A 21,521-nucleotide genomic window follows, 5' to 3' on the forward strand; every position below is an offset into this window, starting at 1 on the left:
CTTGTTTGTTTAATTGTCCCAGCACCTGAGCCCATCACAACATGAAGCGGGGCGCGGGCCTCCAGCCCCAGACCTGAAGGATGTGCCTGTAATTCAGAACCAGCAATATCTCTCTTCTCAGCTGTCTCCCAGCGCTGCCCTATGATGTTTTACAGTCTTTTCCAGCAAGAGTCATCGGAGATCGCCGGGACCCGGTGCCGCAGGACATCGGCTCACTCCAAGCTGCAGCCACCCAGGCTGCCTGGCATACCTGCCACCGAGCCACAGCCGGCCAAATTGCTCACCGCTGCAGCATCCACTGCCTTGGCTGCCCTCCTGGCCTGGCTCTGCTACTTAGCACATTTCCTGAGGAAGGTAAATGCTGGTTTTAAGCGAATTTTGCGGCAAATGCAAGTTAAGTGGCTGCAAACCCAGTGGAGAAGCCAGTTCATTTAGGGCACGGAGCATAACGGGAGGAGGAGAGCACCTGAAACGAGGGGGTGAGAAGCACCGAAAGGTGCCCGTGACGTGACAGTGAGGTTCCTCACCTATGAAAATCCGCACCTAGCCCACGCTGACCGAGGCGAGAGGCTGGGATGCAAAGTGTGGAATTACAAGGGTGAGCGTTTACTCACGCGCATGAGGTGCCCCAGCCAAACTGCAGCACCCAAACGTGGCTTTACACTGGGTTTTTATACCCTCCAAGTGTTCAGGTGCCGCGCGATCGGGCTAATCACTAACACTCACACTACCAGTTGGTAATCACAGTAAAACTCTGCAAAGCCACTCTCCTTCTGCAGCATCCTTGCCACTTGGCTATTGATCCCGGGGTCCCTGGAGTCAGTCTTGCTCGAGTTACTGATCTGTGAGGCCGGACGACGCTGGGAGGGTTTCAACACGGGTCCGAGGGGCTGGGGTGCTGGCGTTCTCGTGGTTGTCGCAGGGATAAAGCTGTCCTTTATCCCTCATGGACAGCTCTAAGCTGCCCAGAAGCAAAGTCCTTCTTTCCAGGGCTGGGCTGTCCTCTAGCTTGTTTTACTTAAGTATGAACAATATCAATGTGTCCGGTAAAGTTCCCCTCCCTCATTACATCACAGTGTGTAACTAATATATATATATTTTACATATATATATATATATAAATAAAGTTAATACACTTTCATACTACTGAGGCTGATTGAGACTGATGGTTCAGGAAGGGATTTTTTTATCACGCTTTCCAAGCCTGCGACGCTGCCAAGACTCCATCAGAGCCACCGGGCTGCCGCTTCTTTCCAGCAGCACCCGTGTGCCGGGGCGCTGCCGTTCCCCCGAGCAGCCCCGGCTCGTGTGACATCTGCCGAGAGGGGCTCGGCCACCAGCACCTCGCCCCGCGTGGGGCTGCGACGGCAGCCGGAGCCCCTGCGCTCGGAGGCCGCCGGTGGAAACCGCTGCGGGGAGCGTGACTCAGCCGCTCGAGCAAAACCCGGCGCTCGGCTGGGCGCTGCGGCTTCTCGGCAGGGACCGCTTCCGCAGCCTGATTTGCTGGGAGGCTGCCAGCTGCCCTGCCATCTCCTCCTCTCTGCGGGCAGCTCTGCTCTATTCTCCGCTCATCGGCTGTGTCTCCGGGGACGGGATGACCCGCCGGAGGAGAGGGACGCGGGGCTGAATCCCTAGGAGAGGCGCGGAGCGGAGGAGCTGGTGATGCAGCCGGAGGATGCCGTGGGGAAGGTACCGGGCAGCCTCGCTGATGGCCGAGCCGGTGGAGGGGCAGGGGGGAGGGCCTGGTTCATAGGCAGCCTGCGGTTGGGACGTTGCACCCCCCCGTCCCGGTGGGTGCTGTGACCACCCTGGGCAGCTGGGAGGTGACCGGACCCCCCCCCCGGGGTGAGGGACCCTGTGCTGCCGGCAGTGGGGCAGGCCCCTCAGGGGTGCAGCCCCTGCTCCCATGGGACTTGCCAAGCCTGGGGGAAGAGGCTCTGCCCTTGGCCCCAGAGGCCTCAAGGACAGGTATTCTGGGTGTTTTATCAGCACGGTTGTTCACCCCTGGGGTGCCCACGGAGGAGCTGGTGTGAAAGCCCTTCCTGCACCCGCTTATGAGCTGCTCGTGGCCATGCCCCAAACCCCCACCAGCCTACCTGCCCTGGGGGGGGGGGGGGGGGGGCCAGGAACAAAAATTAAGGGTGTATTTGACCTTATTTAGACAGCTCTTTCTCAAGCAATTAGATCTGCTGTGGGTTGTGCTGATGCAGGAAGCCAGTCTGCCAAAATCTGGCTCCTAAGGACCATGGGGCTGCATCCAGAGGGAGCCTGGGAGGGAGGCTGACAAAAAGGCTTTTCCTCCCTGCTCCCCGCCTGCAGCAGCGCTGAGCCTGGAGGCTGATGAAAGAAAGGGAGACATGAAAGAAATCCAGTGGTAGCCATGATTTTGCTCCACCACTCCTTGTCCCCACTAAGGGCTCCCCCACTCTTGGGTGTGATGCAGAGTTTGTCTTGCAGAAAGGCAGCCAAAATCCTCCTTAGGCACAAGGCCTGCTGACCCCACAGCTTTGCCAGTGCCTTGCCTGAGGGCTGTCCTTCCTCCGTTACCTAATCACAGCTCCCCTGAGATGGCACCACTCCCCTTTGCACTCCGGAGACACCCAGGAGCTTTCCCATCCTTGTCCCAGCAGCTCTCCGGTCTCAGCCGTTCAGGAGCTCAGCGATGCGGGGGGGGGGGGGGGGCGGGTCTGCGAGCGTTTGGGAGGGCTCAGGAGTTTTGCAGCCCCCCCGCTCTGCAGCATGCCTGTGTGCACCTCCGTTTTAGCTCTGGGCTCTCAGGGGACCTTTACAGGGGGCACGAGACACCCCCCACCCCATACGGAGGAGGGCACCCAGCGTGTTGATACAGATTTTCCGTGCGGGGCCATGCTCTCGGGCTGCTCACACAAGAGACCCGGTTTCTGCTCTGCCTGAAATAGCCCGGCTGCGCTGCGGGATAAATTTTTGGAAGCTGGCAGGCTGCCGAGGGCAGCACGGTGCGTGCTGGGGCTGGGGCACCACACACGTGGCCACTGTGTCAGGACCGTGGCGAGGGTTCGGCAGGTTTCCTGTAGAAACCTCCGCTTTCCTGTCTCTCCACCCAGGGAATGATGGGCAGGACACCCCAGTGCTTTAAGTCCGTGGGTATTTTTTCTTGTCCTTCTCTGCTGCACGCAGGATGGAGGTGTTGAGGACCTCCCAGCCTAGGGCGAGGAGGGAGGAGGCCAAGCGGGGCAGGACACAGCAGCCATGGCCGCGCGTGGCCGGCGCACCAAGGTGCTCCCCTCCGAACTGAACAAGGTGTGCCCCGAGAGGGGGGACGACCCTGCCACACACCCCAGGAAGATGAGCGACTTCGAGGTGGTCCCCAACCTCCAGCAGAGCAGTAGCAGTGTCTCGAAGAGCAGGCGGAAGGCACATTTCCCCACCGGCAGCAATGAAAAGGCAAGTTCAGGGAGGTGCTGGAAGAGGGGGCGGTTGGCCACGCACAACCGAAGAGGGTTAATGAGTTATCCAGTGACAGGAACATGAATAACAGATCACTTTAGTTTTAGGGACAGACAGAAAACCCCCGAACATCTGAGGTACATGTCCAGCATTCATATCTCCTCTCATTGGAGAACACCAGGCTTTGTCCTTGTAGATAGCGATGGAGCTTTCTTCCTTCACATCAAAAGAAGCACCCAGCACAAAAGAAGCTCCCAGCACCAGGGTGTCTGGCCCCTGACATAACTTCTGGCCCTTGGCAGAGACCCTGATCCCTTGCTGCTTTTCCTGCTCCCTCAGGAAAATCTCATCTCATGGATTCCTGAAAACATCAGGAAGAAAGAATGCACCTACTTTGTTGAAAGCTCCCAGACGTCAGATTCTGGGTAAGTCAGACAGTCCCTCATTCCCCTCCCCTGCCAGGAGAGCAGAAGGGGTGTTTGGTGACAAAGCTACAGCACCAGAAAATCCCACCTTTCTGTCAAGGGAGCTGGTGCCAAGGGGATTCAAAAATTCCTTTCTGACTGGTTCTTCACCCTGCTGTGTATCACCACATGGCTGATATCCTGTGTCTCAGTGAGAAACCTTTCCGTGCAGTCATTTTCATCCATACTTCACCCAAGCCAACCTTAATAGTTCTGTCCTAAACCTCTACAGGAAGAAATACCAAATTTTTGCTAAATTTCCTTCCAAACAATGACTGTTTCTGCACGAGATCTGAGCTGGAGGACGAGCTGGGTGGGAGATGCCAGTGCCTGTGGTGTTTTTCGTGACAATTCCAACCCCTCCCGCCTGGGCTGAGGCAGGTGGGCCGGCTAGGCTTTGCCTTTTGGGTTTAGATTGTTTTCGGCAAAGTTGGTGGTGTGTGTTTCAGGAGGATTGTGTGCGAGTGCGGCTATCTCAGGGAGCAGCACCTGGAAGATGCTGCCAAACCTCCCATCTTCCTGGGGAAGGAATGGGACCCCAGCAGGCACATCCAGGAAATGCCAACAGATGCCTTCGGTGACATCCACTTCGCGGGCCTGGGACAGAAGACGGGGAAGGTGCTCTGGTTTTCCCATCCGTGGTGCATGGGGATCCAGTGTTCAGGTCTTGCCACGGCAGATGAAATGGGAATATTTCCCTCCTCCATGAGAGGAGATTAGGAAAGTGTGGAAATGCCCCAAAGGCAACACTGAGCCAAGCAGAGGAAGTGGGGCTGGGACAGGATCCCCCCTTCTTCCCCAGCCCTGTACCTAGTCCCTTTCTGAACCCAAGAGGCTGATCTTCACACTGTGAGGCCCATGCCTCGAGGAGTGGCTGTTCCCTGTCCTCATGCTTAGGTTCATCTCGAGAATCCTCAGTCCCAGGGAAGAGAATGGGAACAAGGTCATGCGCAAAGACCTGGGGCAGCAGCAGCGGGACTCTGCTGGGAAATGGTGTGGGAAGGGGAAGCCCCTGGCTCTTTTCTGGGACAGGAAAAATGAGGGTGGAAGTGTCCTGTTGTTCTTCCCCTGTTGTTTTTACCCAAAAGATGCGTATGCTCCCTCTTTTGCAGTATGTGCGCGTGTCCTCGGATACCCCTCCACGGGTCATCTACCACCTCATGACACAGCACTGGGGCCTCGATGCCCCCAACCTGCTCATCTCAGTCACCGGGGGAGCCAAAAACTTCATCATGAAGCCAAGGCTGAAAAACATCTTCCGGCAAGGGCTAGTCAAAGTGGCCCAGACCACGGGTAAGAGATGCAGAGGCTCTCCCTGCGATTGCAGCGGGAGAGCGGCGTGTCATGGGGCCGTGCCAGGTTCAGCGAGTTGGGCTGCTGTGGAGATGTTGAGCTAGCCCAGGAGGCCTGTAGATCCCTGTCTGGACTTTTACCACCTGGTTTTGCTCAGTGGCTGCAAACAGGCTCACACGAGCTGGGCTGGGGGATGCAACGCTCTGCTAAAGAAGGCATCTCCTGTGCTACCAGGGCCTGATATAGTGGGCAAGGAAGTTGTCTTCTGGGAGATGGAGCATCTCTGAGGACCAGGTGTTCCTGCAGCCATATAGGGGAAAGCTAGGAGATTGCTGTGAGCAGAGCCTCTCCCTTCCCAAGCCCCTCTCTGACCCCCAGGGGCCTGGATCATCACAGGGGGGTCCCACACTGGTGTGATGAAACAGGTGGGAGAGGCAGTGCGGGACTTCATCCTGAGCTGCAGCCACAAGGAGGGCGAGATTGTCACCATTGGCATAGCCACCTGGGGGACCGTGTACAACCGGGAGAGCCTCATCTGCCCCATGGTGAGCCCCGTGGAAAGCTGGAGATGCGTTTGCTTTGCCTGTGCCTGGGCTGCCGGGGAAGTCTTGCCAAGGACCGTGGTGGGAACGGGTGCTTCAAGACATGCCTGCGGCTGGCAGCCCTGATAAAACCCCAGCTGCACCAGAAGGAGTGATGGTCGTGGGCTGATGTTTGCTGTGAAGCCCCTCTAACCCACCCAGTGTCTTGCATAGGTGCTGCACTTCTCCTGGGAGGACCCTTGTAGGTGTGAGGGGAGGTGGAGCAGAGACAGAGGAGCATGGGGGAAGGCTGACATGGGGACTGTGGGATGGGCAGGGATGGCTGTTTGGCCAGACTGTCCCCACGTGCTGGCCTGTTCCCGTCCCCCATGCTGGTTGCTTTGGGCAGCTGGTGCTCGCCTGCAGCCCTACCAGGCTTTTGGCAGAGTCTCTCCTGCACCTTACAGGGTGGCTTTCCAGCTGAGTACGTACTGGATGAGGAGAACCAAGGCAGCCTGTCGTGCCTGGACAGCAACCACTCCCACTTCATCCTGGTGGACAATGGGACCCACGGGAGGTATGGGGTGGAAATCCCGCTGCGGACCAGACTGGAGAAGTTCATTTCAGAGCAGACCAAGGTGAAAGGAGGTAATGGCAACACACAGCCAGGCCTGAGGCAGGGGGAGGGCATAAGGGCCATCCCTTGGTAAGGGGTGCCCGTCCCTGGCCTCCAGTGGGAGGGGAGGCTGCGGCTTCCCTGGGGGATCCTGACGAGGAGTTTGAGAGGATTGTCATGATAAATGTGGAAGCTGGTTCCTCAGTGACCCAAATCAGAGAACCTTTCTCTGCCAGCTGCTCGGTTTATGGGGTCACCAAAGGGGTCCCCAAACTTTGTGACGCTGATCAGGGAAAGTTGCTTGTCCTAAAGAGCCAGGCCTCCGAGGGGCCTTGCAGGTGGTATCGTCTCGCTGTGCAAATGCTCTTCTATTCCAGCACATGCACACACGTGCTCTAGCAGCATGACCGCCAGGAGATCGTCTCGCCTCTCTCCTGCAGCCCGGCATGTCGGGGGCAGCACTCCCACCTCGCCTTTCACGCCCCACCGCTCAGAGGGGTTCAGCATTCAGCTGCATGGCGGGGAGGGGGGGGGGGGCTCTGCCCCAGTGGGAGGTGACCCTGGGCTCTGCTTCCCCGCAGGCGTTGCCATCAAGATCCCCATCGTGTGCGTGGTGCTGGAAGGAGGCCCTGGGACACTCGATGTAAGGACCCGCTCCTGGCAGAGCTGGGGGGGGGTGTGGGTGGTGGGATGGGGCAGCTCCGTGCCTGGCGTGGGGCTCACCGGTGTCAGTGCGAGCACGGTGCCCCACTAGCTGCAACGCAGCTGGGCGGGAGTGCTGCGGCGCAGCGGTAAGGATCTTGGGCTCAGCGAGGGTCTGCTGGCCTCCGGGTGGGGTCAGGACCAGCCTCCCTGCTCCTTTGCAGACCATCTACAACGCCATCACCAATGGGACCCCCTGCGTGATTGTGGAAGGGTCTGGGCGTGTGGCTGATGTCGTCGCACAGGTGGCCAGCCTGCCTGTGCCCGAGATAACCATTGCCTTGATACAGAAGAAGCTGAGCGTGTTCTTCCACGACGCCTATGAGCTCTTCACTGAGGGCAAGCTGGTGGAGTGGACCAAGAAGGTGAGCCTCTTGCAGGCAGCCAGCTCCTCCCGCTGAGCATGCGGAGATCAAAGGGGTCCTTGCCCATGAGCAGCAAGGCTCCCCGTGTGAAATTTAAGGCTCATCCTCCGCCGGCCATCCACCTCCCCCCAGCCACGCTCTGTATTATCCTGGTGGGCACCCCAAGGGCTCGAGCTCCGCTCCTCCACCGCCTGCTCCCTCTGGGACTGCGAGAAGCAGCAGGGAGGGAATGCTGCCGCTGATTGCTTGCTCCACGGCTCTCCTTGTAGATCCAAGATATAGTGCGGAGCCGGCAGCTCCTGACCATTTTCAGAGAGGGTAAATATGGCCAGCAGGACGTGGACGTGGCCATCCTCCAAGCCCTCTTCAAAGGTGAGGGGTGGGGAGCTGCTTGGGGGTGGGGAGAGATGAGCGGGATGGGGGTCGCAAGTCACTTCCTGCAGCTGCTTGACTTATGGAGTCACCAAAGGGGTCCCCGAATCTTATGTTGCCGAGTTGATCAGGGAGAGATGTTTCTCCCAAAGGGCCAGACCTCCAAGGGGGTTTCCAGGTGGTATCTTCTTGCTCAGTAAGCTATCTTCTAGTCTAAGACATGCGCTTTGCACACAGCGTCCCGAAACCAGGACCACTTTGGTCACGAGAACTGGGACCACCAGCTGAAGTTAGCTGTGGCCTGGAACAGGGTGGACATTGCTCGGAGTGAGATCTTCACGGATGACCACGAGTGGAAGGTAAGGCAGTACCTGTGCTGCTTGCCTGGTCAGGCTTAGAGCTTGTCAGATCCCACCTGAGGACTGTGGATATCGAGGGTACGTTTTATCTCGGCTGTGCCTTGGGAGAGTTTTTGAGGGCATTTCTTTCAGACCCTAAACTCCCACTACATTTCCAGGGGCTCTTAATCTGCCCTGTTTTTCAAAAGTGCTCTCAAACAGCCAAAGCAGAGGTGAGCACACCCTGCAATTCATTGCTCATAAAGGGCCTATTTGACCTATCATTGTTTACAAGGGCAATCGTTATTTTGTTTAAAACCAGTGTCTTTTAAAGACAGTCCACCAACCTAGAGCCAAAAATACCTTTTGCTATCTCTGCCCTGTGGTTGCTGCTCATGCTACGTTGTCAAATGGCAATTTGTCTCTAAAGTCATCTCACCCAGCCTGGGGCTTCCCTGCTCAAACTTTACTACACAGTGGGGCAAAGAGCACCACAGCCCAGCTCTGCTATCCCACACCTATCCCTGCTGTTGAGAAGTCAAAGCTGAGCAGGGTTATCTGTCCTTTCTGATGGGGCTGTGGGACTTGGAAGGGATTTTCCTATTTCGTTTGACAGTTTGGCATCCCCCAGCTCACATACCTTTTGTGGGACTGGGAAGGGCTGGTGCGAACCAAGATCCCGAAGAGGAAATTTTTGATGGTGTGACAATGCACAGCCTATACAAGTTCTACACCTTTGTTGGGAAGGGAGGATGAGGCTGGCTCTCAGATTAGCCGATGCAGGCCAGGGCTGTTACAAGGTGCTCCAGCCCTGGACCGATGTGGCTGGTATGAAAAGGCTGTGGTTGAAACCAAGCTGTGGCAGAAGGTCAACGTGAACCTTCCTGCCAGGGCAGACATGCACCCCTTTACCCATGGCCTTTGTTTTCACTTCTGAGCACGTGTAAAAGTTGCCTTGGAAAGGAAAACCCCACAAAGGCTGAACTGGGTAACCGTTGGGAACTGGCAGTCTTCCCATGGCTGAGATCTGGATAGCAGCACCATGATCCTTCAGTTGAAGAGTTGAGACCAGAGTACAAGCCTGTGAGGTCCTCTTCATCTGTATGGTGCATCCTCATGAGCTGGGGAAAGAGGGTCTACCCTCTTACCCTACCCCGTCCCTCTACCCAGCAGTCAAGGGAGCAGAGGACTTTGCTGCTAGAGGAGAGGGCATACTAACCCAGAAGCATGTCTCCAGGAGATGTCCCACAAATCCCAGTACCTCCCAGCTGCTCTCTCACATCCAGAAACTCCTTGTGTGCTCAGGGATAAAATCTTCCCCACAGTGTGAGTGAGCATCATGGTGGGCCTTTGCTCTGGAAGCCCCTCACCCCTGTCTTTGGCCTGCCAGCCCACAGATCTCCACCCCGTGATGGCAGCCGCCCTGATCTCCAACAAGCCGGAGTTTGTGAAGCTGTTCTTGGAGCAGGGAGTGCGTCTCAAGGAGTTTGTCTCCTGGGACACCCTGGTTTACCTCTACGACAACTTGGCCCCATCCTGCCTGTTCCACAGCAAGCTGCAGAAGGTCCTTCTGGAGGAGAGGGAGCACACAGCTGGCTCCAAAATGCCAAGAGTCCAACTGCACCACGTCTCCCAGGTGCTGCGGGAGCTCCTGGGCTGCTCCACACAGCCTCTCTACCCCAAGCCCAAGCACACGGAGCGGCCCCGGCTCTCCATCCCCGTCCCGCACATCAAGCTGAATGTACGCATCCCCAGGTTACGTGGTGGAAGGGTTGTGTTAGGGAAGAGGATGCTGGCTCAGAAAACTGTCTTGGGGGTTGGGATGGGCGCATCCCCACATGATCCTGGCCCTAGAAAATGTCTCGTTTCCAGGATGAGTCCAGTCTTGGCCATCCCGCTCTCTGCAGCAAAGGCCCTTCCATGGGCGGTGGAGGCAGGCACCGGGGTTTGGGGGTGGCTTGGGCTGTCTGCTCTCTGCAGCCTCTTGACGGGGCAATGGGTCTGCCCTTCACACGCCTTGCAGGTTCAAGGGTCAAGTCTCCGGTCCCTCTACAAGCGCTCTGCTGGCCGAGTCACCTTCACCATAGACCCAGTCCGTGACCTGCTCATCTGGGCTGTGGTCCAGAACCGCAAGGAGCTGGCAGAAATCATCTGGGCCCAGGTATCACAACCCGGAGCTGTCGGTCCCTGCTGAGAGGCTCAGAAGGAGCCAACCCCAAGAGGAAAGGTTGCATCTGCTGGCATTTGAGACGGCAGGCGAGCTGCCCCATGGCAGCACCCGAGCCTGAGCCCCAGTCAAAATGGGAGCCAGCTGGCGAGCCTGAGGACTCTTGACATTCATCCCCCAGACACGCACCACGATGCCAGAGCCCTCACTTCCCAGCCAAAACATGCGCTGCGGGCAGGGGTGACGTGTTGGGACAGAAGTGTGCCCTTCCCCACAAAAGCTGAGAGAGGGGCTCAGCACACCGCGGGCGGGACACCGGGGCATGGCAGCCGTGGTGGAGAGGCCTTCCAGCCACAAACAGCATCCCCGGGGCGAGAGGCAGTGCTGCTGGTGGCACGGTGAGCGTGCCGCACGGCGCCCTGGTGCCACACACGCCCCGACACCCACAAGAAGGGTAGGGCTGTCCCCGGATTCCCCCTGGCAGTGGTTTACCCGCTGCCTCTGCACCCAGAGGGGAGTGCAGATCAGCCCTCATCACGGCAAGCTGTCCGTCCTGAGCAGCAGTCTGCTTGGGAAATCCTCCTTCCCTCGCGTGGGAGCCGTGGGGGGCTCGGCAGGACTGCCGGGACTTGCAGGGCAGGGAGCAGACCCCCCACGCACACACACACACACATGCACACTCTCTCTTCTGCCCTAGAGCCAGGACTGCGTGGCAGCCGCGCTGGCCTGCAGCAAGATCCTGAAGGAGCTCGCCAAGGAGGAGGAAGACACCGACACCACCGATGACATGCTGGCCCTGGCCGAGCGATACGAGCAGAAGGCGATCGGTGAGCGGGAGGGGACGGGCAACCCCAAACTGCTCTCACGCTTTGCCCAGGAGGGGCCTGGGGGTGATGGGTGGGGTGGGTGGTGCCAAACGGGAGTCGTGGTGCCACGAGGGCTGTGCCCGGGTAACGGTGGTGGGAGCACAGAGGGTGACTTTGTGGGTGCCTTGCTGAGCCCCGAGCTGGCCCCGGTGCTCAGCCTTGTCTCCCCGGAACCTGCCTGGCCAGGCGTGTTCACCGACTGCTACCGCAAGGATGAAGAGAGAGCCCAGAAGCTCCTCACCCGGGTCTCTGAGGCCTGGGGGAAGACAACCTGCCTGCAGTTGGCGCTGGAGGCCAAGAACATGAATTTCGTGTCCCAGGGGGGTGTCCAGGTGGGTTCCCAGCCGTGGTGCTTGGAGGGGAAGCGCCCAAGCGTCCCCTGCCCCAGATTCAGGGTTCCTTGTTGGCAGCAGTGGGGCTCTGCCCTGCAGCCCTGCTCTGACGGGGCAGGCTTCTGTAACCAGTGCTCCCCTTCCTCCCTCCTCCCAGGCCTTCCTAACCAAAGTCTGGTGGGGGAAGATGTGCGTGGACAACGGGCTTTGGCGGGTGATCGTGTGCATGCTGTTCTTCCCACTTCTCTACACCAGTCTCATCACCTTCAGGTACTTCTTGCAGCTGGGGCATGTGTGCACCAAGGCTGGCTTGGAGAAGCGGCCGTGACACCCTCCTCGGGGAGCTGAGCCCCACTTCCACCCCCGCTCCCCTCAGGGAGAAGAGGCTGCAGCCCACGGGCTGCCTGACACGCCTCCGAGCCTTCTTCACGGCACCTGTCGTCATCTTCCACATGAACATCCTCTCTTACTTCACCTTCCTCCTGCTCTTCGCCTATGTCCTGATGGTTGACTTCCAGCCATCGCCGTCCTGGCGGGAGTATCTCATCTACTTCTGGCTCTTCTCCCTGGTGTGTGAGGAGACCCGCCAGGTACGGGGCAGGCAGAGCAGAGGCAGGGAGGAGGTGAGAGCAGGGAGAGACACCCCTCTGGGTGCTCCTGGAAGGTCCTGCGTAGCTCATGCTCTCGTGCTGCTTCTCACGTCACCATCCATCTGGAGAGGTTCCAGATCCCCTCATTTCCGAGGTCCAAGAATCTCCTTGGCTGCGTCAGGCCTAGCGCCGGGTACTTGCAGAAAGGCACACTGTTCTGAGCTGAAACGTTAGGAGATAGAGGGACCACCTCCTTCCTTGAGCACTTATTCCCAGGAGCGTTGCCAGGCTTTGCTTGGCATTTGATTTTTTTCAGCTTTTGCTTCAACAACTCAGTGCCTTTCTTCACCAGACTAAAGAGCCCCATGTCTCAGGTATCTCTCCCCATGCTCCTTCCATGCCCCTATAGAAAACTCTGTTGGCTCAAGTTAACTTCAGGTAAGCAAGAGGGTCCAGTGAAGGCCAGCAGGTCTGTGCGGTCCCTCCCCTCTACAAGGCACACGAGCATCTCACAAGGCTTTCACTGAAATACCAGCCCCTCTTCTCTTCCCCACAGCTGTTGCATGATCCAGATGGGTTTGGGGTTGTGAAAATGGCTTCCCTGTACTTCAAGGACTTCTGGAATAAGTTGGATATCTGCGCCATCCTAGTCTTTATCACTGGGCTGACTTGCAGGTGAGTTGCAGAGCCACCCGCCTGGCAGCGCGCAGGCTCAAGCCACGGCTGCAGGCTACAAAACCAGTGTGAGAATTGTGCAGATTTTTTAATTGCACTTTCTTCTTCCAAAAGCCAAGGAAGGTTTTGGTGGTCATGTGATTAACGCTGACCAACTTGTGTCTGCTTTCAGCTGCTTTTAGGAGAGATGTTTTTCACGCCACAGCTCTCCACCCAGCACTCTGGGGAAGCTCCCTGAGATTGCAGAAATGTAATGCTGTGAGATCAGAAAAAAGCCCACGCTGGTGGCACTGAGATGTTTCCTTTCCTCTCTTCTGTGCCCAGGCTGATCCCGTCCACTTTATATCCTGGGCGCATCATACTGTCACTGGCTTTTACCATTTTCTGCCTGCGTCTGATGCACATTTTCACAGTCAGTAAGACGCTGGGGCCCAAGATCATCATTGTGAAGCGCATGGTGAGAGCTCCCCTCCATCCCGCCAGTCTGATCAGCTACAGCAGCAGGATGCCTGCATGGGATGGATGTGCCACCCGTGTCATCCTATCCTGGAGTGGGGTTTGCTCCAGGACACGATTTTGCTTCCCCTCTGCCTTTGCAGATGAAGGATGTCTTCTTCTTCCTCTTCCTGCTAGCAGTGTGGGTGGTGTCCTTCGGGGTTGCCAAGCAGGCCATCCTGATCCACAACGAGGAACGTGTGGAATGGCTTTTCCGTGGCGTGGTCTACCACTCCTACCTGACCATCTTTGGGCAGATTCCCTCCTACATCGATGGTAAGGAACACCGGCCTGTGACAGTGCGTGGCACGAACCGGGTGGCACCACTGAGGCTGAGGGGTACCAAGTTCATGCCGCTGTCTGCCTAGCTCCTGCCGTGTTGGCCCGTGGAAGTCCTGCACAGGGCTCCTCTCCAAGCACGATGCCAGGCCAGGGGGGAGCAGCGGCGGGGCGTGGGGATGGAGCCCTGCTCTGGCACGCTGCGAGCGTTGCCACCAATGCAAACCGAGGGACCGGACCTGCCCAAGCGCTCGAGAGAGCGCAGGAGCAAAGGCACGGGAAGCACGAGTCGATCAGCTCTGTGCCACAGCCACGGGGCTGGTGGCAGTGAGCAGAACGCCTGGGATGATGCAGAGCAGGGTCAAACCCCTGCCCAGTGCTAAGCTCCCTCGATGCTGGCCTCTTGCAGAGAGCACGATGTGCTCCTTGAGACGCCGCAAGGTTTGCTGTGCTCTTTTGCAGGGGTCAACTTCAACATTGACCAGTGCAGCCCCAATGGGACTGACCCCTACAAGCCCAAGTGCCCAGAGACGAATGAGGACAGCAAGAAACCCATCTTCCCAGAGTGGCTGACGGTCATCTTACTATGCCTGTACCTGCTTTTCACCAACATCCTCCTCCTCAACCTCCTCATCGCCATGTTCAAGTGAGTTTGACCTGGTCCGAGGGTCCTGACCACAAACTGAGCTGGCTTTGATTGCAGGCTTGACCATGGCCAAGGGCATCACACACTGAGGAAGCGCAAGAAGGGTCCTAGGGCACATGCTGACCAGAGCACAGGCGTGCCTTAAGGGGGGGTATAGATATGGTGGAAGTGGCGGGGTGCAGGGCAGGGCTGATCAGGGAGATGGGTAGGAGCCAGGGCACCATAGAGACACGATGTGCCCCCCTCATCCCCACGGCACAGCTGACGCCTGGGCTCTGCCCCAGCTACACCTTCCAGCAAGTCCAGGAGCACACGGACCAGATCTGGAAGTTCCAGCGGCACGACCTGATCGAGGAGTATCACGGCCGCCCGCCCGCGCCTCCACCCTTCATCCTCCTCAACCACCTGCAGATCCTGGTCCAGCGAGGCTTGCTCCGCCGGCCAGCCACGAGCCACAAGCAGCTCAGTGAGGACCAGCACCTCCCCTCCCGCCCTTTGCCCCCACCCCAGGGCATGGCACCGTGCACTGAGGCACGAGGCTCGACGTCTGGGCTGCGGTACCGGGGTTTGGGATGCCCAGGGACCTGACAGCACTGCCATCCCCTACCTCTGGCAGAAGAGAAGTTGGAAAAGAATGAAGAGGCTGCCCTCCTCTCCTGGGAGATGTACCTGAAGGAGAACTACCTGCAGCACCAGCAGTGCCAGGAGAAGCAGAACATGGAGCAGAAGATCCGAGACATTGCACAGAGGTACCAGCACTCCTGAGACAGGGACATCCTTTTGTCCTCCGGTGTCCTGGGCAGGGAAGAGTTGGGATCAGTGCAGGGATGGCTGCTGAGGAGGTTCGTCTCTGCACTGTCCCTCCAGGGTTGACGTACTGGCAGAGCTACTAGACTTGGACCGGGTGAAGAGGACAGGGCTGGTGGAGCAGAAACTGGTCTCTCTGGAAGATCAGGTGAGACAAAACCTGAGCAACTACCTAAAAAGGGTGGGGTTTTCCAGGGTCTGTCAACCGAACCAGAGCACAAGAGAAAGCCCCTCTGAATCAACCCCCTGTAAGCCAGTTCAAGTTTCTTTGCCAAAACAATAGCATCCAAGAGGAAGATGTTTATGGGAAACATTCTGTTTAACCCTCAAATGAACAGGATGAAGGTGGGAAGTGGTGGGATGAGCCCCTGCCTCCACTGGTCACCCCAAGCAGTTAGATGGAACCCAGCTTTTCTCTTTGGCCCGAGAGGACCCTCCAGACCTTCTGGAGATGGGGGACTCTCCACCCCCTCCCCGTGAAGCTGTTCCCCACCCTGCACAAGCAGTGGGGTGCCCAGGGAGCCAGACCGAGCCCTGGCATCTCCTCTCTGAGCACAGCTGCTGTTCCCACTTCCATTTCCACCTGCTTTGAAAAAAAAATGTTTCCCCGGAGGTGGTTTTCCAAGCCGAGCACCGGGGCACGGCAAGGATTGCTGTGGCAGGGGATAAGCAGCCAGGAGCCAAGGGCAGCAGTGCCTCCTGCCAGGGCCGCATCCTGCAGGACTCAAGCAAAGGAGCCCGGGGGGGCAGCTTGGGTGCAGGGTGGGGGGGCTGACCCTCTCCTGTCCCACGCAGGTGCTTCAGAGTGCCCAGGCTCTGAGGTGGATAATGCGGGCGCTGCAGGGCAGCGGCTTTGGCTCAGACGAGGACATGCCACCCGTGGGTAAGCGGAGCCCGTCTCCACCCCAGCAGCACTGGGGAAACCCGGAGCCCTGCGCTGGTGCCCGCAGGGCTGCAGAGCAGGGCCGAGCAGCCCCGAGCAGCCCCTCTGTTAAGCAGCAAGGCAGAGAGTCCTTTGGCCCGGGGAGCTTTGGGGCTCTTGTGAGGCTGTCCAGCCCCTCCGTTCCCACGCAGCCATTCCACTCCAGAGCTCTCCCCCGAAGCCCATGGCTGGGGCTTTCCACTGCAGCATCCCCAGGGTAGTTCCTCTGGGCCCTGCCAGAAGGGATGCTGAGAAGCAGGTCCCCAGGGGACATCAGCATCCCCATGCCAGGCCCCAGCAGAGTGACGGTGCCGGGCTCAGCACCCTGCTTTGTGGAGCCTCGCTGTCTGTGTCTGCCTCACAGGCTCCAGCAAAGCCTCAGAGATGAAGGAGGTTGACCTGGAGGGGAAACCTGAGGAGAGCCAGCCCCCATACCACGTGCTTGCCCGAAACCTCCTGTACCCAGGGTCTCACACCATCCGCTTCCCTGTGCCGGATGAGAAGGTGCCCTGGGAGGTAGGAGCTGTGACCCTGGGCAGCAGGGGAGGGAGGGAGGGAGGGAGGGGGGAACAGGGCAGATCCTAACAGCAGTTGGAAGAGGAACAGACCCATCATTGCACTCGTGTCACACGTGGGAGCTTCTGGTTTTTCCCAGCCTTGGGATAAGTGGAGCGGCTGCTCTGAGACCCTCCCAGGGACGAGGAGAGGTGAACAGGCATCGCTCCTGCTGGGATCTGCAGTGCTGGGGATGGCTGGGGGGTGAGGAAACAGAGGGGACAAACACCCACCCCCACATTTTCTGAATCAGGGCTGGCTCTGGGTCAGCGACAGGGTCTGGCACTGGCTTCCACGGTGGCCTGAGTGAGAGGCACCAACCCTCCAGCCGAGACCCTGAGCTCATCCCCCAAGCAGGGCTCGGAGCCCTGTGTGCCTCGGGGGGTGATGCCACAAGCTGGGCAGAGGAAGAGACTGGGGCAGAAAGCGTCCCTGGGGGTCCCCAGTCCCTGCCTGCCTGACACAGCCACACGCTCTGCAGGTGGACTTCCCGCTCTACGACCCTCCTGCCTACTCAGCCGACCACAAGGACATGGCTGTGCAGGACCCGTTCAGCCCGTGAGTGTTCCCCTGCGGCTCCCTGCTCCTCTGTCCCTTCCCCTGGGTGGCACAGCCAGCCCCCCCCTGTCTGGCTGCCTCCTGCTCCTCCCCCCCCCCCCCCAGCTCCTTGGAGTCTCTCCTGAAGATCAACTACAACACCATGGATGGGCTGATTGACCGGCAGAGCTTCCACGGCCTCTACGCCGTGCAGGACGGGCTGCCGCTGTGAGTGCACCCGCCACGGGGGCGAGGTGGGAGCTGGGGTGCCCGGATGCAAAGCGCCAAGGAGAACGGAGAATCCAGGGCAGGGCTGGGCACATCCATCCACTTGCCTATGGCTCATGGTGGGGCAGGGATAATGGCAGGCACAGTCCTCAGGGCTGTGTCCCCCCCACTAAAAAAAAAACAACAAAAACAAACAAAAACAAACAAACAAACAAAAAAAAAAAAAAAAAAAAAAAAAAAAAAACCAAAAATCAAACAGCTCCCCAGAAGAGGTGCAGCGCAGTGGTGGGAAATTTGGGGAAGTGATCTAAGTCTTTGATCAGCGTGACGGGGTGCTGTCCCAGCCTGCTTGTTCTGTCCCTGCCAGGAACCCCATGGGCAGGACGGGGCTGCGAGGCCGCGGGAGGCTGCACTGCTTTGGGCCCAACCATGCCCTGCACCCCGTTGTGACCCGGTGAGCGCGTGGGGACGGAGAGGTGTCCTGCTCAGGGATGGGGCTGGGGAGGTGGAATGGAAAAGGGGGCATGAAGCCATCTCAGGGAGACTGGGACCTGCCAAAACCCACCACTGCCCAGTCAACATGGGAACCTGTGCTGGCATGCTGAGCAGTGGGGAGCAGAGCCTGGCTGCTGCATAACAGGGGCCTCTCCCACAGCTGGAGGAGGAATTTGGATGGGTCCATCATAAGGAAGAGCCTGAAGAAGATGCTGGAAGTCCTAGTGGCCCAGTACCCGCTGTCGGATGTCTGGGCTCTGCCTGGGGTAAGAGCTGGTGGAAACCAGCTGTCCCAGAAGGGTCTGGGGAGCTGGGTCCCAGCTGGAGGCTGGATGCCCTGCAGAAAAGGGAGAATCACAGACGGGTAACTCAGCCTCATGCGAGGAGGTGCCTCTGCCCCTGCTGTGCTTCCAGGAGAGCCGGGCGAGCGGTGGTCCTGGTACACACTCCCACCCACCCTGACCTGCTGTCTCCTGCTTCTTCATCCTCCTCCCCCTCCTCCTCCATGGCTTCAGTTCTGACATGCCCTTCATGTGAGCCACTGACATAACGTCCTTTGGCAGAGAGGTCCAGGGGTTGAATCAGGCAAACTCAGGCACTGGCTTGGGCACAGCTGAGGACTTCTGGCAGGAGAAGGAGGGAGGGAGACACCACGGCTGCTTGCTCGCCCCCCCACCCCAGAGCTTGTGGCATCTTCTGCAATGGTGGCAACTGCCCAGTGGCCAAGCTGGTGGCAGTGAGGGAGCTGGGCTGGTGACAGGCCCCACGGCTGACATCTGCTTTGTCACAGGGGTCACTGGAGCCAGGCGAGACGCTGCCACTGAAGCTCAAGTGGATCCTGCGCCGGGAGTTCTGGCCCCAGTTCCAGACCTTGCTGAAACAAGGCACCGAGGTGGGGGGCATGGGGGGGGGGGGGTGCCAGGGGTATGGGGGCATGCAGGCACCGCCCCGGTGCAAGGGGCACACCGGAATCAACGGCAGTACAGGCACAGGGGGGCATCACCCCAGTACGGGGACATGTGGACATCACGGTGGCACTGGGGCACGTGGGTGTCCCCAGGGTACGGGGCCAGGGGGCATCACCCCTTGGCCAGGGATGGCTGAGGGAGGTGGAGACATGCTGTAAGAGCCTCGCACTGCACGGGGGGGGGGGGTCACCCAGGGACCCCACGGGTGGGCTGTGCACACTGGGGTCCGTGCCTGCTGCGATCGCTCTCCATGGCTCCAGCTGCAGTGGGAACAGGGCACTGGTCTCCAGTGGGGCAGAGGAGCTGCGGGGTGGTGCCCCACCACCCCTGGGGCCTCTCGGTGCCCTCAGAGAGGTGGTGGGGGCTCTGCTAATGTGACATTCACCTTGCACAGATACACAAGGGGTACCTCGATGACCCCCGCAACACGGATAACGCCTGGGTCGAGACGGTTGCCGTCAGCGTGCACTTTGACAACCAGAACGATGTGGAGATGAAGCGGCTGAATTCGGTATGGGTGTCTCGCCTCCGCGGCTCCCTGACCCAGCTCTCAGCAGGCATGGGGCAGGGGAGCCACATCCCCAGCCCCAGATCCCACCCGCATCAGGAGTGGGCTTCTCCAGCCGCATGCAGTGAAGGAAGAACATGGGGATGAACACGGGGTGGCATTGCGAGGTGGTGGGGTGGAGGGGGGCCCAAAAAGAAAAGGCAAGAGGCCGAGGAATAGAGGTGCTGCTGAGCACGGCTGGCACAGCCCCTCACCAGCAGCCTGTACGTGATGTCTCTGGTCCCCTTCCAGTTCCTTCAGGGCTGCGACCCAGAGCTGTGCATCCGCTGGCAGGTGCTGGACAAGAGGATCCCCCTCCATGCCAACCACAAGGAGCTCCTGCACAAGGTCTCAACCCTCCTCGGCGCCTACTACTGAGTCCTCAAGTGCAGGCCAGGGCTTCTGCTGCCCCAGACCAGATTCTGGTTGGGACCTGCAAGCGCTCCCCCAGCTCACCATGGGCACTTACTGGAGACTGGGTGCTTTGGTTGCCTCCATGAACGTACACTGCAGGTCTCTGGGAGGAAAACTGTCCCCTCCCCACCAGCCTGGGGCAAGGGCTGTCTGGGCAGTGCCCACACAGCATCCTGGTCACCTGAGCCACCAAGCTCAGCCCCAGCTCGTGTTTTGGTGCTTCCACATCAGCTACAGCACTAGCCCAGGGCTTGGGCCAAGCAGAGCCACAGGGCTGTTCCTGCAAGGTGTCACCTCGCTCAGCACCCACCTGCTCTTCGCTTCGGTGTGGGCACTGGGGGCTTGCCAGCTCCAGCTCCCCCTCCACCCAGGCTATGCATCAGGCATCTCTGCTCCCCTGCTCCTGCTCTGAGCCCTGGCAGCCCCACCGCCACAGCTCCTGGAGGATTGCTCTGGAGAAGGCTCGGGCTCCTTTGCGCCTAAAGGCCCTGACTGCCCTGCAAGTGGCTCCCGTGGCAGCTCTCCCCGTAGCTCTGGTTGCCTCAGACCCCACAGCACGGTCCTGAGCTGTGAGCCAGCACATCTGACGGCGTGAGCAGCTTTTGGCTTCTACGCCTGTGGTTTCATAGCTGCGCACGGGCCCGCCTGCCGTGTCCCATGCTGTTATGTGATCCTCTGTGTCTATGCTGGGCACCACTTTGTACCTGAACTCCTTCCCTCTCTCTGAGCCAAGGCACCAGCTGAATGTCGCCTGCCCGCTCGCATCCCCTTGGGCACGTGGATGGAAAGGGGCAGCTTGCCGGGACTGAGGTCGTTTGTGCTCGGTGGTCTCTTGGGCAAGCAGGCACAGGAGAGAGGACATCAGTTTGTCCATCCCAGACATCTCTGTTCTTAAGGGGTCCTTCAGTCACCTTTTCTGTTGCCTGCCATGGGGACAGTAAGGCACAGCAGAGACATTTCTCGGTAGTCCAGAACAACTCCCATGGTGACATATTATGCCTGGGACTGCTCAGGGAGGGATTGAGTTTCACCCTCTTTCCCCATGGCTCAGACACCGGTCAGCCAGGGCTGTTCTTCCCACACTGGTAGCTACCACAGCACGACTGGAGTTTCACCAGTGATGCACCAGGGCTTGGAGAGGGGGAGTCAGGCTGGCAATTTAGTCAACCCAGCTCAATAAACCATGTATTAAATAACTAAAGGCTGGTGGTCTGTTGCGACTGTTTAACCAGTGGCCGATCCTGGAGGCCACGTGCGGAGAGCCCTTCCAGGAGCCTTCCCACCCCTAATCTTGTTGCCCAAACTCACTTTGCTGGCAGACTTGCCTCCCCGCCCCCCCCCCCCCCCCCGCCGGTGCTGGCTGCAGAGATGACTTGACATGTTTGGAGGCAGTGTGAGGAGCTGCTGGAAAGCCAGCTGCGTGCCAAGGCGGTGGCACAGTACCTTGCTCTTGGCCCGATCCGCGCCTGCTTGTGGTCTCCCATCACCGTCCTCCCCCGGGAGCCAGCACAGGCACGGGTGGGGGAGTGGGGGGGGGGGGGGGGGCGGCAGGCCCTGGGGGCTGGCTGGGGAGGGAAGAGGCGGTCGTGGGTGAGAAAGCTTCGAGACCCGCCAACCCCGAGCGGCGACCACCGCCTCGAAGGAAAAGGCTGAACCCTCATTTAGCGTCACTCAATCACAGCGCCAAAGGGCTCCGCGCCGCCGCCACTCGCCCCCCCCCCCCCCCCCCCCCGCCTCCCTCCCCTGCCCCTGCTGCCTGGGGGTCCCCAGCGCCCTGCTCCAGCGAGCTCCGTGCTCAGGGCACCCCCCGGCTCCCCCCCCAAAATCCCTCCCGCTCCGCACCGCCCCTGCAGCGCCGGGACCCGCCCGCCCCCCGGGGGCTCCGGCGGCGGCAACAGGTC

General features: G+C 59.3%; 1 protein-coding gene across 3 annotated transcripts; it reads left to right on the forward strand.

Annotated features, from left to right (window-relative positions):
• The first annotated feature begins 1,249 nt into the window (after positions 1-1,249).
• On the forward strand, positions 1,250-20,821 carry TRPM2 (transient receptor potential cation channel subfamily M member 2). Of its 3 annotated transcripts, XM_042799675.1 has the most exons (33): positions 1,251-1,689; positions 3,157-3,423; positions 3,766-3,851; positions 4,340-4,508; positions 5,003-5,183; positions 5,562-5,728; positions 6,172-6,352; positions 6,902-6,963; positions 7,187-7,387; positions 7,657-7,759; positions 7,997-8,118; positions 9,488-9,838; positions 10,121-10,258; positions 10,962-11,091; positions 11,317-11,462; positions 11,620-11,732; positions 11,839-12,052; positions 12,609-12,727; positions 13,052-13,184; positions 13,327-13,498; positions 13,964-14,147; positions 14,432-14,613; positions 14,764-14,896; positions 15,015-15,102; positions 15,750-15,837; positions 16,241-16,392; positions 16,913-16,989; positions 17,095-17,196; positions 17,564-17,650; positions 17,852-17,957; positions 18,482-18,583; positions 19,054-19,170; positions 19,459-20,821. In XM_042799675.1, the coding sequence occupies exons 2-33, from the start codon at positions 3,229-3,231 to the stop codon at positions 19,582-19,584; spliced, it is 4,527 nt and encodes a 1,508-aa protein (XP_042655609.1). In that variant the 5' UTR covers positions 1,251-1,689; positions 3,157-3,228; the 3' UTR covers positions 19,585-20,821. The 3 variants fall into 3 exon arrangements, with proteins under 3 accessions (XP_042655614.1, XP_042655609.1, XP_042655617.1); XM_042799680.1 differs by lacking the exon at positions 17,095-17,196 and having other exon boundaries at positions 1,250-1,689; XM_042799683.1 differs by lacking the exons at positions 1,251-1,689; positions 3,157-3,423; positions 3,766-3,851; ... (15 more) ...; positions 13,052-13,184; positions 13,327-13,498 and having other exon boundaries at positions 13,993-14,147; positions 14,409-14,613.
• The last annotated feature ends 700 nt before the right edge of the window (positions 20,822-21,521 follow it).

This window comes from Tyto alba, unplaced genomic scaffold, assembly GCF_018691265.1.
Source record: "Tyto alba isolate M040663 unplaced genomic scaffold, T.alba_DEE_v4.0 Super-Scaffold_10, whole genome shotgun sequence".
Taxonomy (NCBI): Eukaryota; Metazoa; Chordata; class Aves; order Strigiformes; family Tytonidae; genus Tyto; species Tyto alba.

Bases quoted from the DNA above. Each gene is read 5' to 3' on its own strand.
- TRPM2 (XM_042799675.1), top strand. From the start codon at position 3,229: ATGGCCGCGCGTGGCCGGCGCACCAAGGTGCTCCCCTCCGAACTGAAC. The intron at 10,259-10,961 runs GTATCACAACCC...CTTCTGCCCTAG, and splicing joins CAGAAATCATCTGGGCCCAG to AGCCAGGACTGCGTGGCAGC. The intron at 17,197-17,563 runs GTGAGTGCACCC...TGTCCCTGCCAG, and splicing joins GTGCAGGACGGGCTGCCGCT to GAACCCCATGGGCAGGACGG.